Source organism: Cygnus atratus, chromosome 5 (assembly GCF_013377495.2).
Source record: "Cygnus atratus isolate AKBS03 ecotype Queensland, Australia chromosome 5, CAtr_DNAZoo_HiC_assembly, whole genome shotgun sequence".
In the NCBI taxonomy this organism is placed as follows: domain Eukaryota; kingdom Metazoa; phylum Chordata; class Aves; order Anseriformes; family Anatidae; genus Cygnus; species Cygnus atratus.
The window spans coordinates 733,780-748,993 of record NC_066366.1 but is presented as its reverse complement, the minus strand read 5'-3'; the positions used below and the strand labels follow the sequence as shown (position 1 = coordinate 748,993).

The following is a 15,214-nucleotide window of genomic DNA, read 5'->3' as shown; positions in this document are numbered from 1 at the left end:
TAAAACAAACACGATCTTCCTGAAGGTAAGGATCCACTGTGTAAAATGGAGTAAGGCATGCTGAGTTCTTCGCTTCTGGTGAAGTCTGCTGACTTCTCTTGACATGTCCTGCATTACAGCAGTGGCTGAACTAAGCTCTTACATTCAGGATGCTCCCTCGCTCTAAGGAGAGAGTAACTAATGACATAAAACTGCTGGCTTATCTAGCAACTCTAGCAATTGTGCGCCAATTCCCTATTTAAAAATAATAATAAAATAAAGCCTGCACCAAGATCACTTATTTCCGTTCCCTTTTATGTAGGTGTAATCCTGTTTACTGCAAGTACTTTTGAAATGCTAAATCTGAGTTAGAAATGTACAAGCAGATGCTAAAAGGAGTTTGGCTTTCTGTAGTGTCATTTGTTATACCTTTTAGTTGGATGATCTTGTGTCTGCGTGAAGAACAGTTTATCCTCTTTTATAAACTGTCTGCACATCTCGTGAACAAATTTGGATATTTATTGATTTAAATAGTTGACTTGAAGACACTCTTGGTAGCATGAGTCCAACTGAATACCAAGTCATATGAATAAAATAAGTTAGAAGTTATTTGGAAATCAGTACTAAACTTTGTGTAAAACTCCCTCTTTTCTTTGGTAGTGTTTAATTATTGGAGGTGGCCCATGTGGCTTGCGGACTGCCATAGAACTTGCCTTCCTTGGAGCCAAAGTTGTCGTCGTGGAGAAGCGGGACACTTTTTCAAGAAACAATGTGTTGCATCTCTGGCCATTTACAATCCATGACCTCCGGGGACTGGGAGCAAAGAAATTTTATGGGAAATTCTGTGCAGGATCTATTGATCACATCAGTAAGTATTCGAGGGCATGGACCCCGTTCAGATAAGAGAAGCACAGAGATCAGATTAATGGAAACTTTCATGACTTGGCGGAAAGCTCATCTGCCTTAAACATGTATGCACATTGAGAAAAGAGGAGCGAAAAAAAAAGGAGACTTTTTTTAAAAAAAACAAGTCTCATTAAAGTAAAAAAGTCTCAAGCAAAATGGCAGTTGGACAAATGACAATCTTATGGAGCAGCTCGTTAGACTGGAATTGCTAAACAGTAGGTTTTTATTACCACTGTATGAAGAATCTTGATATTCATTCTGGTATGTTAAAGATAGATGCACCCCTTAATCTAATGAGGAAAGAAGTGTGATTATTTTACAGGGAAATATTTTTATGTGCTGTAAAAATTTTCAGTCTTAAAATGGTCAATGTATTGGGTATGCAGATCCTTTAAATATCATTAAGAAGGCAAGCTCTAAACAAAAAAAGCTTATGAAAATCACAGAAGTGAGTTTTATTACCTATGAGACTGTGTTGGAAGAGGAAACTGAGACAGAAGAGAACATCCTGTGGCAATCGCTATACTTGAATTCATCACAATATAGGAAATAATAATGCTATATACTTTTCTTAACAATGAATATCAACTTGATGAGCTGTGCTTGCTTATATATTAAATACATCTTTGCTTCTCACTGTTTGCAGGTATTCGACAACTTCAACTTATCCTCTTCAAAGTTGCACTTATTTTAGGAGTTGAAATTCATGTGAATCTAGAATTTGTGAAAGTCCTGGAACCTCCTGAAGATCAAGAAAATCAAAGTATTGTTTATCATAATGTGATTCTGTACACAGTAACTTCTTTTTATGTCAGGTCTCATGTGAAATCACTCAAGATAGTTGAATTCTGCATAAAGAAATGGGAATCTTTTGCCCTTCTTATTTAGCGAAGTTTGCTACATGCAATTGTAGGCATGATAAGTATCATTGTGACAGTGCTCTGATAATTCTTAAAATACGATCCAACTTGAAAAGTTGAGGTTTTGCACTACGCCTTCTGGCAGGTGTTTGAGGCTTTGTAGGGAGTCTGGTCTGGTTTTCTGGTATCTTCTTACAAAAACAATTCTTGAATGATAATATAATTATTGAAAATGGATTAAGTTCTCAGGGTCTCATTTTGCTTTCACGTTCAATATAGTCCCACTGGAGCACAGAGTCTTATCAGTCATCTTATGCAGATTTTTTTTTTAAGAAATAAAGAAAAATCTCTCTCAATTAGAATTTAGGGAGTAGTAGCAACAGATTTATTTTTTTAATTGCTTCATTAAAATACTATGCTATTTCTCTGTAAATGTTCATGTAGCAATGGTAGAACAAACAAAATGTTATAAGTAGTTAAAGCATATTATATAGCTTTTTTTAAATAGGGCAATACAAACATTTTCAGACAATGTTTTGTGTTAATGCAAAGATTAAATTTAGCTGCATTAGTATGTTTCTGTTAATTTGCATTTAGAAGACAGAATTAAAATTATTAAGAATAGGATGCTCTTTTTCTTCTTTTAAAGCCCAGTTCTTCCTGTTATTATACATGTTTACAGTCCTAATAGGGTCATTGGTGGGGGACATTCTGTGAGAATTAAGTGTTTTATGTATAGTCTGGTAATATCAGTTTTAAAGGAAGTTTAGTGCGTTAGGTGATCCAAATAAAGGCTTCTTTTTTGTTGTCAGCTTATGAGCTTGACACCTTGCTTAATACAGCATGAACATAGCTTTGACTGCCGCAGAACTTCCCTGCACTGTTCTGAGGCAGAACACGAGTCCGTTTGAATAGAAATGGACCATTTATCCTGATGCCCATTCTTCAAACTCTGAAAACACTTCCCTACTGTATTCCTGAAGAATGAATAAATATTATTCTTTATGTTTTCAGAGATAGGTTGGAGGGCTGAATTTCTCCCTGTGGATCACCCTTTGTCAGAGTATGAATTTGATGTTGTTATTGGTGCAGATGGCCGCAGGAACACATTAGAGGGTATGTGAATGTGTGCTTTTAGCTATACTAATTTTTTCTTGTAGGGTACATTGGAAGACCTGAAAGTCAGACGAGAACGAAAAGTAACAGGCTGCCTTTCAATACACCAATATCTGTGAAAACTAGTTTTTAATGTGCTACCTTCTACTTACCTTCAGAATAATCACCTAAATATCATTACTGATCCTCAAAACCATCTGTATTTGTATTGCCTTGAAAATATATCATGATGCCATTGCCTTGCTTCAATGTTAAGTAATTACATGATGATTTAACTTGAAGGGGGCTGACAAAATGCATTAGCTTTACTATTGTGCCATACATTTCCACTACATGTTCGATCTAAAGACCAAAAGGTGACAGCTTTAATGAAGGCATCACAGGTATTAGTCTTGTGTAAAGATGATTTAACCTCAGAAGCAGCTACTTTGGAAACAATTTGCAAAGATAATAAATTACTGTAAGGGGAAAAAAAAACAAAACCATGTCCTCCATGAGCTTGAGCCATTGCTGAGAATTTGGACCGCCTGAGCTGTCTTTGTTAGTGAGACACTGGTTAAGCTGCTCTTGTATCACATGAACAAACCTGTTTATCTAATTATATACCTTCCTTGTAGCTTTAATTATATCCATGTTAGTTTCAGGTCACTAAATACACCATTTCCCCTTTTTGTTAGTTTCATAGTTTGTCTGTTTATTCTTATGTCTGCCAAACACAATATACTATTTGGTGCACTAAAGATTGTTTACATACAGAAGCCGGTATTTTCATGTTAAATTTATCCCAATGAAATAACAAAAACCTACCAAAAAGCACAAAGAAAAAATTTTATAGGTGATTGATTTCTTATTAGAAAATGTACATATTCTCTGAAAAGCCATCTGCAATTGGCTAAAAATACTCTTAAGGACCCCCTGTTCTACTTCACAATTTACTTAAGGATAAGGAGAATACACAGAGGGAAAAACTGAATGTGAAATTGCAAGATTACTGCTTAGCAGGCATTTTTGGGAAGAGAAGCTAACTAGGATGGAGTGAGAATGCACGTAATTTCACATTGAACTGCTCGCGTTAGAAATAAAAGTTAAAGCACTGAATACTTTTCAACCCTCAATCTTTGAAAAGCCAGATTAGTTAGTAGCATGTGCAGCTAAGCACTGTTATAGAGGTTTCTATTTTTCCAGATTTTTCTCTGCTGCTTTTAACTACTGGTTTCTTGCATGTTTTTTCATACACTGTTTACCACCCATCTAACAAAAAATCCACTTGTTATTTAGCATGTAAAAATGTTCCCCCCCATTAAATTTACTTCACTATTTCCAGTTTGTTTGGTTTTTTAGTCATCATTTGTACTTAACTTCTTATGTTCAACTTCTTTCTATAGTTCCCCTCCCAACCTCAGTGGTTGTTTTTTGTTTGTTTGTTTTTTAAACAAGACTATCTTGAATACGGTACAGCTCTACTTTTGCAGCTGGGGTTGGGGAGAAAAGACTTTGCATTCAAGGGAATTTTGGAGGAAAAACAAAATGTGCTGATTGTATGTTGTTTGATTAAGTGTTGGAGTAGACTGAGTTGCCTTCAACTGATGCTGCCTCAAAGTCTGATGTGAAGTTTCCAGTGTTTTTAGTTATTTTCTTTTCTTACCAGGTTTTAGGAGAAAGGAGTTTCGTGGAAAGCTGGCTATAGCTATCACTGCCAATTTTATAAACAGAAATACAACTGCAGAAGCCAAGGTAGAAGAAATTAGTGGTGTCGCTTTCATCTTCAATCAGAAGTTCTTCCAGGACCTTAAAGAGGAAACGGGTGGGTGGATCCTCATTTTTTTTGACAAATAAATACAAGAGACAATAGAGGAAGTCTTTATCTGCAGGCCCACCCTCCCATTCCTATTAACATTAATTTGGATATCTTTTATTTAAAAGCGAGTAATAAAATGCTAATGATGTCAGAATGCTGCCAAGGGAGGTGTCCATTTATGGTACAGTAGCATTTTTTTAGCTTGGGTATTGCCACATCATAGCTTGTTATAATGTTTAAATTCTTCTCAACTGTAAAAATGTCAGCGATGTCCAAATTTAGAAGAGCATTTTCAGTGACCACAGTTTTCCCTTAAGACATAGTTTGTTTTGTTTGTATCTGTTCACATACTGAACAGCTTAAACCCTGTGAAAAGGGCTTTGCCCGTCTGGGAGGAGTTTGTTCTTGCTTTTTGATGTGTAAATCTGATAAACTGGAAAGAACTAGATGGGAGTCTGCCATAGATACTTAAAATATAAACTGTGAAATATACCTGTATGAAAAGGGGTTTCAGAACAGATGTACCTACTGGCAGTACAAGCAACTCCATTCTTGATTTACAACTGATTTGTTAGTTTTGTTGTTATAACTGACACTCAAACTCCTGGTTAGAGCCAATGCCAAAGCTCTAGCAACCTACAAAGCATGTTGTTTCCTTTACTCTCCTTTTCTACCTCAGAAGATTAGTAAGGCTGCAGTTAACTATTTCTTAGTAGGATGCCAAATACCTTTAAATTATGTGGGGATAAACTCCTTGGGGGTTAAGACCAATATCCTTGGGAAAATGAATGTATCCCAAGAAGGAATTTGTGGGCATCGGTCACATTGTTAGTAAATGTCACAGAAAATGCATTGTACTTCATAACAAATGTGTTATCTTTCAGGAATTGACCTAGAGAATATTGTTTACTACAAAGATAGCACTCATTATTTTGTGATGACAGCAAAAAAAACAGAGTCTTCTGGACAAAGGAGTGATTATTAACGTACGTAAAAATCCTGGGTAAAACCTCACTTTAGTTACTTGGCACAGACTAAGTGTGAACATCTGCATAAATGTTGCTGCGTGTTGTAGAATGTGTTTATAGACTTACTAGGCCACTTAATTAAAGCTCAGATCACTTAGATCTTACTCCGTTGAGTGACATTTTTTTTTTTCCCCTCAGGCAGCACAAAGTTTCTGTAGAGAACTGAAAGTGATACTTCCTAAATTTGTCAGTTCTGAAACGGACTGAAATGGGATCTTGGAAATGCATGGTGTGGTCATCACACCAGAAAATAAAAAACTCATTTATTTAAAGGTTAACCTAGCACAGCTGTGTCCAGTTTTCATGAGGCAAACAAGGAAGTGTTAAGATCCACACAAGGCTAAAATGCCAATTCTCCAAAGTTGATGAAACATCATAGAGTCCATAAATATAATGTTCTGAACTTTCAAAAGTACTTGGGAATTTCTGAGGCCTTTTGAAAAGCATTTTTTTTCCTTTTATTTTTTTTCCCTTCTCTAAGATGGGGAGGTTGTTCTCTTTTGTTTCTAGAAAGCGTTTTGGCACTGTTTTAAATTTCTCTTCCAGGAAATGTAGTAGTAGTCAATTTTTCTTGCAAAGTAAGATGTTGCCAAAACAGTCAAGTATAATTTCCCAGAGGAAGTGTTTGTAGGGAGCTATCAAAAGGTTTCTTTCTGATGGGACCACTTAACTCGGTGCCACAATTTTCAGTATTTTTGGAGGATGCCAGCTTCCAGGATAGAGCAGCCAGGCTGGGAGAGGTGAAGGACGGCCACCCCAGAGGTGATGGAAGAGCAGTAGGGTGGCCTCTGGGGTTGAGGGGCTGGTGCCTGTAGGTAGGCACAGCATCATGAGAGCTGTGAGGAGTTTGGGGAGGAAGGGCAGTGGCCTTGCAAGTTGTTTCCCTGAGCCACTCATGTCTGAGTGAAGAAAACAATCTGCCTAAAGACAGCTGGGGTAATAGCAGTTCTGTGGCATCATCCCTGTGATTAGGGTCTCATCCACAATTAAGCTGTAAATAGAAACTGCCTTATTAATAATTGTTGGCTTTAAGTAGAATGACCTGTAAAGGCAGGGTCCTTTACCACACTGTCTGGAAAAAAAACAAAACAAAACAAAAACCAACAGCCCCAAACAGAAGAGCAGAAAAATTTGCATAGTCCATGTTAAAATTTGGTGTTACTGAAATATTAAGTCAAGCCTTCAGGCTCAGACCAACATGTTATTACATCAGTATGTAGGTATTTCTGCTCCCATGTGATTTCATATGTGGGGTGCACACACATAGGAAAAAGCACTGTGGTGATGGTGATAACATCTTTTGATAGCACAGAAGTTATGAAAATAACTCGTAGTCGAGGAGCTGGGAGGTTCTATCGTCTTTTATTGTAAATAAAGGTGCTTTTCAGTATTGGCATAGAGAGTTCCTGTTAGGGGTAGTACAATAACCTGTGTTTGTGTACTAACTTCTCAGAGATGATAACAAATTTTCCTTGGTTCTCTATACCAGGAGATGTAGAGTTGCCACTCTGATGCTACGAGACTTCGATGCTGCAATTCAGAGAGGATAGTTGGAGTATCTAATTCAGCATGCCTCTGTTTTGCAGGACTATATTGATACTGAATTGCTCCTCTGTGGAGAAAATGTGAACCAGAGCAATTTGCTGTCCTATGCCCGAGAAGCTGCTGACTTTGCAACCAACTACCAGCTGCCATCCTTGGATTTTGCAATTAATCACTATGGGCAACCAGACGTAGCAATGTTTGATTTTACCTCTATGTACGCATCTGAGAATGCTGCACTGGTGAGAGAGAGGCACAGACATCAGCTCCTGGTGGCACTTGTTGGAGATAGTTTACTTGAGGTATATTTAGGGATATCTTCCAAATAGTGTTTTTTCTTTGTCTGTTTTTAAAATCTAGCCATTCTGTCTGTCTTGCAAAATAAACTTTATTTTCTCTTACATGTTCTGAAACAATGCTACCTTCTTTGGAATAGGATTTTCTCTCTTCTCTTTGCCGTAGTTCATGTCATAACTAATGTTTGGCTGGCAGTCTCTGGCTGAGATTTTTTTGCTTTATCCAAGTTTTATTTCTGTCTGAAAACTATGAGCTGTGTGTCCTCAGCTTGGGTGCATGGCATAACTCTCCTGACTTCAATAAGAGGGAAAAACTTAATCCAAATTTTACTGCAGTCTTTTTGCCTCAATACGTTCTCTTTCTGAAGTGAAAAGTGTATGTTACAGCTAATGTATATATATTTCTTTTACTCATGGTGACAGCCTGAAGTGTTTGAAAAGATCAGTTAAAATCAAAATTAGGAGATGAAAAGAAAGGTATTCTCCCTTCCTTCCCCCCCCCCTTTTTTTAGCTTAACTGATTTTTGATTATTCAGTCTTTTTTTTTTCCCCAGCCTTTACCTTATCAAGTTAAGAAATTTGTTTTTAAATATAGCATATTTTTTAAAGTATTTTCTTAAACAAGACATGGAGGAGAGAAACCTCTAAAAACTAAAAGAGTTGGTTAGATTTTATTTTAACTCCTTCTGGGCTGCTTTTCTAAGACAGTATGAAACCCTAGGCTCCAAATTCACATGGCAAGTTACTTTTGCAATAAGACGTCAAGAAATACAAGGAACTAAAATGTAAATGCTTCTTACAGCCCTTCTGGCCAATGGGTACTGGCTGTGCAAGAGGCTTCTTAGCTGCTTTTGATACCGTATGGATGGTGCGGAGCTGGGCTCAAGGAAAACCCCCGTTAGAAATCCTTGCTGAACGGTGAGTACTGCTTTTGTCTTCTCTGTTGCTTTCAAAGCATTTTAAGGAGCTGTAGTGTTGATAGAAGGCAGTGGAAGATGAAATGCCAATAGGAGAAATATTTTGCTTCCCTGCAATGGTATAGGATTGAAATTACCTTTTCTTTTAGGTTACTAACAATTTACAATGGCTCTAGGCTGTTGTTTTGTAAGCTCCTGAACACTGATACAGATTGAGCAACGTGTGTGATGTGGGCCTAAATCACTAATTTAAATTGTGAATGACTAGAATCAAGTATAATACTTGAATGGAAAAAATCAAGCTATTTGTCAAGCACTAATCCGTCAACCATCTCAGCACCTGTATTTTTAATTAGAAAAAAATGTTTTTTCCAGAAACATGTATAAACAAATACTTTAAAACCAATGACCTTCATAAATGGTATCTGTCATTTTAACTTTACATTTTAGCAATTGGCAGCCTCTTTATTTTGATTGATAAATATGTGGCAAAGATGAATTGCTTTAATGCCAAATCATAAGCTTCTCTGTGTAATGTCTTTTTGAACAGAGCAAAATCCTGTTGTTAACTACACCAGTAATCCTGGTGTGGCCATGGTCAGTGGTTGAAGTTGCTGACTTGGGTCCTTACAGCAGCTGCACTGCTGTTTTAGGGGCAGATACGCAGTAGAAATAGTCATGGTTGTGGTAATGCAAGTAGGAGCATTACTAAGTACAGTTCTTTGAGGAGTTTTAAGATAGAAGCCTGTGGGATGACTCAAACACGGCATAGTCCCAAATGGAAAATTGAACAGCATAATAGAAAAGGCTGTGGTGGTTATAGGAATTGTAGAATGATGGGATTTAGTGCTGTTATGTGGTAAAGAAGTTACTCCTTGGGTGGAGGTTAAAGCAAAAGCAGATGACTGTATGATGTAACCTCCTTTTAAATTTTTCTTCTTTCTCTTCTTCTTGCTCTCTTCCTGCCTCAGGAAAATATGGGTATAAGTTCTAAGTCTGTCTTTTTGTTGTCCTTTTTCTGTCTGGCATCCTTCTCTTGCTGAGCAGGGATAAGAAATGGTGTGGATGCATTATAAGTGTATTACATGACACTTGTCCTGGCAGAATCAAAATAAAGGTTCAGGTAACTGCAAAAAAATAAGATACTCATAAAATAATAAATATGTTATAATCACTATCTTTTGCATCTTTTTTTCTTTATAAGAGAAAGCATTTATCGACTCTTGCCTCAGACTACACCTGAAAATATTAACAAGAACTTTGACCAGTATACCATTGACCCAGGAACAAGATACCCGAACTTGAACTCAAGCTGTGTTCGACCTCACCAGGTCAGTGCTTAAAAGGCTTGTTTGTAAAATCACAGATGCCTGTTCTTTTGTTTGTTTTTGTTTTTGTTTTTCCCAGGACATATACAGCCACAAGTAGTGCATAAACAAGATCTTCAGGAGATTCCTTAGTTCAGATCCATCTGTTGATAAAGTTAACCTAGAAAGAAATTATCTTTTTTTTTCCTCCAAGCAATTCTGATGTTGTGTTACAAATCACTTTTATTTGTAGGTGAGACAGTTATTTGTTACCAATGAGTTACAGCAATGTCCTCTTGAAAGAGTAAGCTCCATTAGAAGATCTGTGAATCTCTCAAGACATGGTATGTGACATCTCGTGTTTGTGTGGCTTAATATTTGGAGTTTTCTGAACATAAAAAAACTGATTGAAATGTTTGATCTCGACTAACTGCAGAGTCGGATATTCGGCCTAACAAGCTGTTGACCTGGTGTCAGAAACAGACAGAAGGGTACCGTAATGTTAGCGTCACAGACCTGACTACCTCCTGGAAAAGTGGCCTTGCACTGTGTGCAATTATCCATCGCTTCAGACCTGACCTCATGTAAGTGGCACCTGTAGATTTTGTTAAGTGTAGTGTATATTAAGTATTCAACGAAGTATAGTGTAAGAACAGCCAGAATAACAATGACAGTCTACAGTTTCCTTCAGTTGCTTGTTTTTTTTGCAAGGGAATGCACACCATGACTGGCCTTGGGGGGACAGGAAAATGGGGTTGGTTTTGTTTTGCCTTTTTTTTTTCTGTGCATGTCCTTGCATGCCATTTAAAACAAAATATATAGGCTTTTAAAAAACCAGGAAGGCTTTGAACCTTATGACTTTTGATCATGTTTGTGGGAGTCACATGGCTATTTAAAACAAAAATTGCAATGCTTGCAGAATGTGAGAATTGTATTCCTAGGTCCCTGAAGACTGTTTTTTAGGGTATGCTTAAAACCACAGCCATAATGGCACTGTCATGAGTTCCAAAAATACCTGGATGAGTCTTAAATGAGTTGTCCTCGACGAGCTGTAGTGGTTGCGACAATAGTAGTGTAGACAAACCTTGGGCCGCAGAGGTGCCGTGGGAAATGGCAGCTTTGCACAGCTCTGTCCAGAAGAGTGCTGTGCAACAAGGGACGGCCCTTGAAAATTAACTGCTTTAGGGATTGAACCTGTGCCAGCATCTGCCCTTATACTGTGATTCAGGGGTCCTCACTGTACAAGGCCTGACTTCTTATATATGAATATTTTACAAGGTTTTTCAGTTAGATACAGGAGGTTTGGTGTGTAACAGATGGCAGGAATGGCCATTGCTGGCAGTGGGTTACTGGGCCTGCTTGATGATATCTATAGCGAGGCCACTCTTCTGTCCTGTCCTGGGTCTCCAAAATGCACTGGATGCATTTTCTTGCCTTCCTATATGGGTTAGTCACCCACAGATTTAGGACTTGTGGATGAATTATTGTCAGCCTCCCTTTACAGTGGATAAATGAAAGAAATTATTGAACTTTTTTATGAGGTGTGATAGTGTGTGGGATGGAAAAAAAAAAAAAAAAAAGGAATGATGCCCAGGGTACTTCTTTGTATAGCTTTGCCTGAGGACGTGCGGACATGCTAGCCTTGTAAGAAAATTTTCTTGGTTGTTTTTTTTTATTTTTTTTTCCTCAGGTTATTTTTAAAAAATGAGGGTTACGAATAGTTTTGTTGCCACAGAAGACAGAGTGTAGAAAGCAAATTGATCTTTGTGTGTGGAAAGTATGCCTCTTAAACACTGCTCTCTAGAAAGCTGATAGATTTATCTTCCTGAGCTAACAGACATCCTGCTGTTTTATTAACATTGTGTTTGGTCTCATTGGCTTTTTGTGTTAAACAGGACTGCTGAAGGACATGGCCAGATGAGAGCCAGGCAAGCCCAGCAGGAGGCAGCGCTGGGGCAGAGGGCTGCCTGCACCCCCTGGCTCCAGAAGCAGGCCTGAGGGGTGGTGGGAAGAGAGAGATTCTTTGGGGGGTTCAAAAGCTCACACTCCTTATGAGGAGAGAGAAACTACCCTGCATGGAGCTTTGTACTTTATTCACGTGTTCATTTTAATCATGAATTTTGGAAGCCATTCAAGGGATTGGAGTCTTAAAATAAGTCCCGTAGAAAATGGATTAGAGAATGGGTAATGCAGTTCCAGATGTGTGATACTTATTTAGTGCACTAATAAATCTGGTTGACGTAGACAGGAGCTCCTCATTCAAACTGTGTGTGTAACGCCTTAAAAAGAAATGTAGTGCCTGCGTGTGTGTGCATGCACACACGTATATCACGTTTGTTTTCTAAAATGCTAGTGTAAATTTACTACTCGTGGCTTTTGGTGCTTTATAGAACTAATAAAAACTGAAGAACCAATTGCTAACAGGTGAAATTTGTAGTAGCACAGCTGTATTTGGAGAGTAAAGAGGTTTATTAGCACTTCAGAGGAGGAATTGTGTTTTTCATAAATAAGGGAATCCTTTTTTCTGAGACTACGTCAAAATCCTGTCCTGTGAAATAGCTTTTAAATGACACTTCTGGCAAAGCTAGGCTTTTTCATAAGAAAACTCATATTGATGCTCTTACTTTTAGACTCTGTAGCTTTGACCTGGTGAAACGCACATGCCCTCTCTCGTGGTGCTTTCCTGCACCCCTCTAACACGCAAGGAAGTGCTGTGTGTTTCTAAGGTCAGCAGGCAGCAAACGGCCACTGATGACGGTGTGTTTTCCCTACAGAGATTTTGATGCTCTGAATGAAGAAGACATTGTCAAAAACAACCAACTGGCATTTGATGTTGCTGAGCGGGAATTTGGGATCCCCCCTGTGACTACAGGGAAGGAGGTGGGATCAGCCGGGGAGCCCGACAAGCTCAGTATGGTCATGTACCTCTCCAAGTTTTACGAGCTGTTCAGGGGCACACCTCTGCAGGCAGTAGGTAAGCTGAATCCAGACGGCTCCGAGTTCTCCCAGGTATGGGGTCTCCCAGGTATGGGGAATGGGAGCACTTCATAGAGGCTGCTCACAGGCACTGCTTCTGAGCCAAGAGCCCCTTCCCAGCTGAGTGATTCTGGCACGTGAACGTGTCTGTAATAGTTACCTTGCCCCTAGAAAAGGAAAGAGGGGAAAAACTTGATGGGAGACCAGGGTTTTGGAGGCCGTTGGTGGTTTCAGAGAACAGAAGCAGTTGGATAACTGTTGCTTGAAATCATTAAGTTAATGTATCAGGTCATCCTCTTGTAAGGATGACAGCCTAAGTCATGTCCATTCCTTGGTGTTTCTCCTCCTCTTTTAAAAAGTCACCCCATACCTTGTATGATTTTTTTTTTCTGAACAGATGCTGGGGACAAGCGAAATGGAGAAAATAATGATCTTTCTTCAGCAAAATCATCAAACTTCATCTTTAATAATTACATCAATTTAACTTTACCAAGAAAACGAGTACCGAAGGTAAGCTGTGAAGAAAGGCTTGCCCTGTATCTTTTTCTCTTTTAAAGAGATGAAAATAAACTTTCAGGTTCAGAAACAAGGGGGTTTTATATATCCTAGTATTAAAAGACCTGTAGAAGGATATTTTGTGCTCACATTAAAAAAAGTAAAATAAGATTCCAGAGTAAACTAAAATAACACACATGCAAATACTCAGTCCTTATGGTGTTTGTAATGATAAAACTGAATTATTGTCAGTGTCAAATTGCTGAAGCATTAGTAATAAACACAGCTAAGCATTCTCTGTAAATGCAAGTTTCTTAATCTCAGTGAGAATTTGTGTGTACTTGGGGAGAAATTGTATTAATTCTCCATGTCAATCTTCTTCAGCGAAGATAAAGGGAAGGGGAGGAGGATGTTCTATTTGGTGTGTTTATAAATTGCGGTTTCCAACTTAAAATGTTGGAGATCTTGGCTCTCTTACCTGTATTGTCTCTTGTATTTTCTTTCTGGAATTTTTTCAAAAGGCATTTTAGGAGGTTTTGTGTAATGCTAGATGCTAAGTTTATATTTTTTTGTGTGGGTGGTTTTTTTTGGTTGTTGTTTTGAAAGAAAGTCTGCAATTTCCCTGGGTATGGCTATTGAGAGCCCTTCAAACCCTTCTAGATATATAAATATAAAGCCTGCAAGGGTGACAAACAGTGGGCAAGACTGACTAACATGACTGAGATAATGATCTATTCATACATACCCATATACTTTTCTCTCCCTGTCACATATTAATGAAAACTTATTGACATGCCCTGTTTATGTCCCTGTATGAAACGCATCCATGCCTGTACATGTTGCAATTAAAGATTACAGGGCTTTGAAGGGGTATGGAGACTGGAATTAATACTTTGACATAGGATTGTGTGCAGTGGGAGTATTGTTTTTGTATTTCTGAATGGATTATAACTTCAAAAGTTTTGTATGATTTAATTTAAAAGTTACCGTAATGAAATTATTCAGTAATAAACTTTCACCCTCTGTCTATTCATTAACTTGGGCCTCTGCTGAAGGGAGACCTTAAGGAGGGGCTTTGCTTTCACAGCCAAACCTACGTTCATTTTAACTCCATTTTAAATGGGGAGTGTCTGCAAAACTTGGCTCTGAGGCAGCAGTGTCTCTCTGAGACTGCTCTAATCCAACTGATGCAGATTAACCAACACGAGTTAGACAGCAGCCCATACTCCTCCACCAGAATGAATTTAACTTGTGTTTTCTGAAATACAGCTTAATGCAAAACTGTTCCAGGTTTCGAGTTTCCTGGGATATGTAGAAATTAAGTTAGTTGTTGTGTTGTTTTTTTTTGTTGTTGTTTTTTATCTTTGTTTCCTTCATTCAGTATTTGCCAGTGCAAATACTCTTAATTTTTGCCTGCAAAAGTACACTTTTCCTACTTGTTTTTGTGTTTGGTGTCCTTACAGGTGTAAATGTATGTACTACATGTCTCAATGTTTTTAATATGTTGCTTTTTAAATTTGTTGCTATCTTACCTTTTCAGTTGCAGTAGAAATGTGGATTGATTTTTTTTTTGTTCTTCTCAATTGTCTGAAAAACTACTTGAGAATTTCCAGATATTTCCTAGAGTTAACTTACATCTCAAATTTTTTCCATCCCCAAACATACTTTCAAAACCAATGGACAGTCAGCTGCCCAGTAACCTCATATATCCTTGTGAAGAAATAACTTTTCCCTGCCACCTACATACACACAAAACAAAGTGACACATTTCCCAGCTAACCAAGCAGTCAGAAACTAAATAGGCAAAATAAACATTGCCTTTTCTTGTGGGTGACTTCTTTAGAAGAAAAACTTTTTTTTCATGACCACAATATTATTATTTTTCTCTGAGTTATTTGCAGAAGTAAATAGACTTTTGGTAGTGGGGAAAGCTTTCCATTACTAAGGCATACAGCCCTCCGACTAACCTCCTGTCATGAAATATGCCTTGTCTC

General features: G+C 37.9%; 1 protein-coding gene across 1 annotated transcript in view; it reads left to right on the top strand.

Moving 5' to 3' along the window:
- MICAL2 (microtubule associated monooxygenase, calponin and LIM domain containing 2) overlaps nucleotides 1–15,214 on the top strand; it is a 124,699-nt gene that overhangs the window by 41,206 nt on the left and 68,279 nt on the right. Inside the window, 13 exon segments of the mRNA XM_050710802.1 lie at nucleotides 640–847; nucleotides 1,532–1,648; nucleotides 2,760–2,861; nucleotides 4,510–4,665; nucleotides 5,544–5,605; nucleotides 5,607–5,645; nucleotides 7,274–7,531; nucleotides 8,328–8,443; nucleotides 9,647–9,773; nucleotides 10,003–10,093; nucleotides 10,186–10,333; nucleotides 12,524–12,723; nucleotides 13,123–13,235. Coding sequence (XP_050566759.1) covers nucleotides 640–847; nucleotides 1,532–1,648; nucleotides 2,760–2,861; nucleotides 4,510–4,665; nucleotides 5,544–5,605; nucleotides 5,607–5,645; nucleotides 7,274–7,531; nucleotides 8,328–8,443; nucleotides 9,647–9,773; nucleotides 10,003–10,093; nucleotides 10,186–10,333; nucleotides 12,524–12,723; nucleotides 13,123–13,235 — 1,737 coding nt within the window.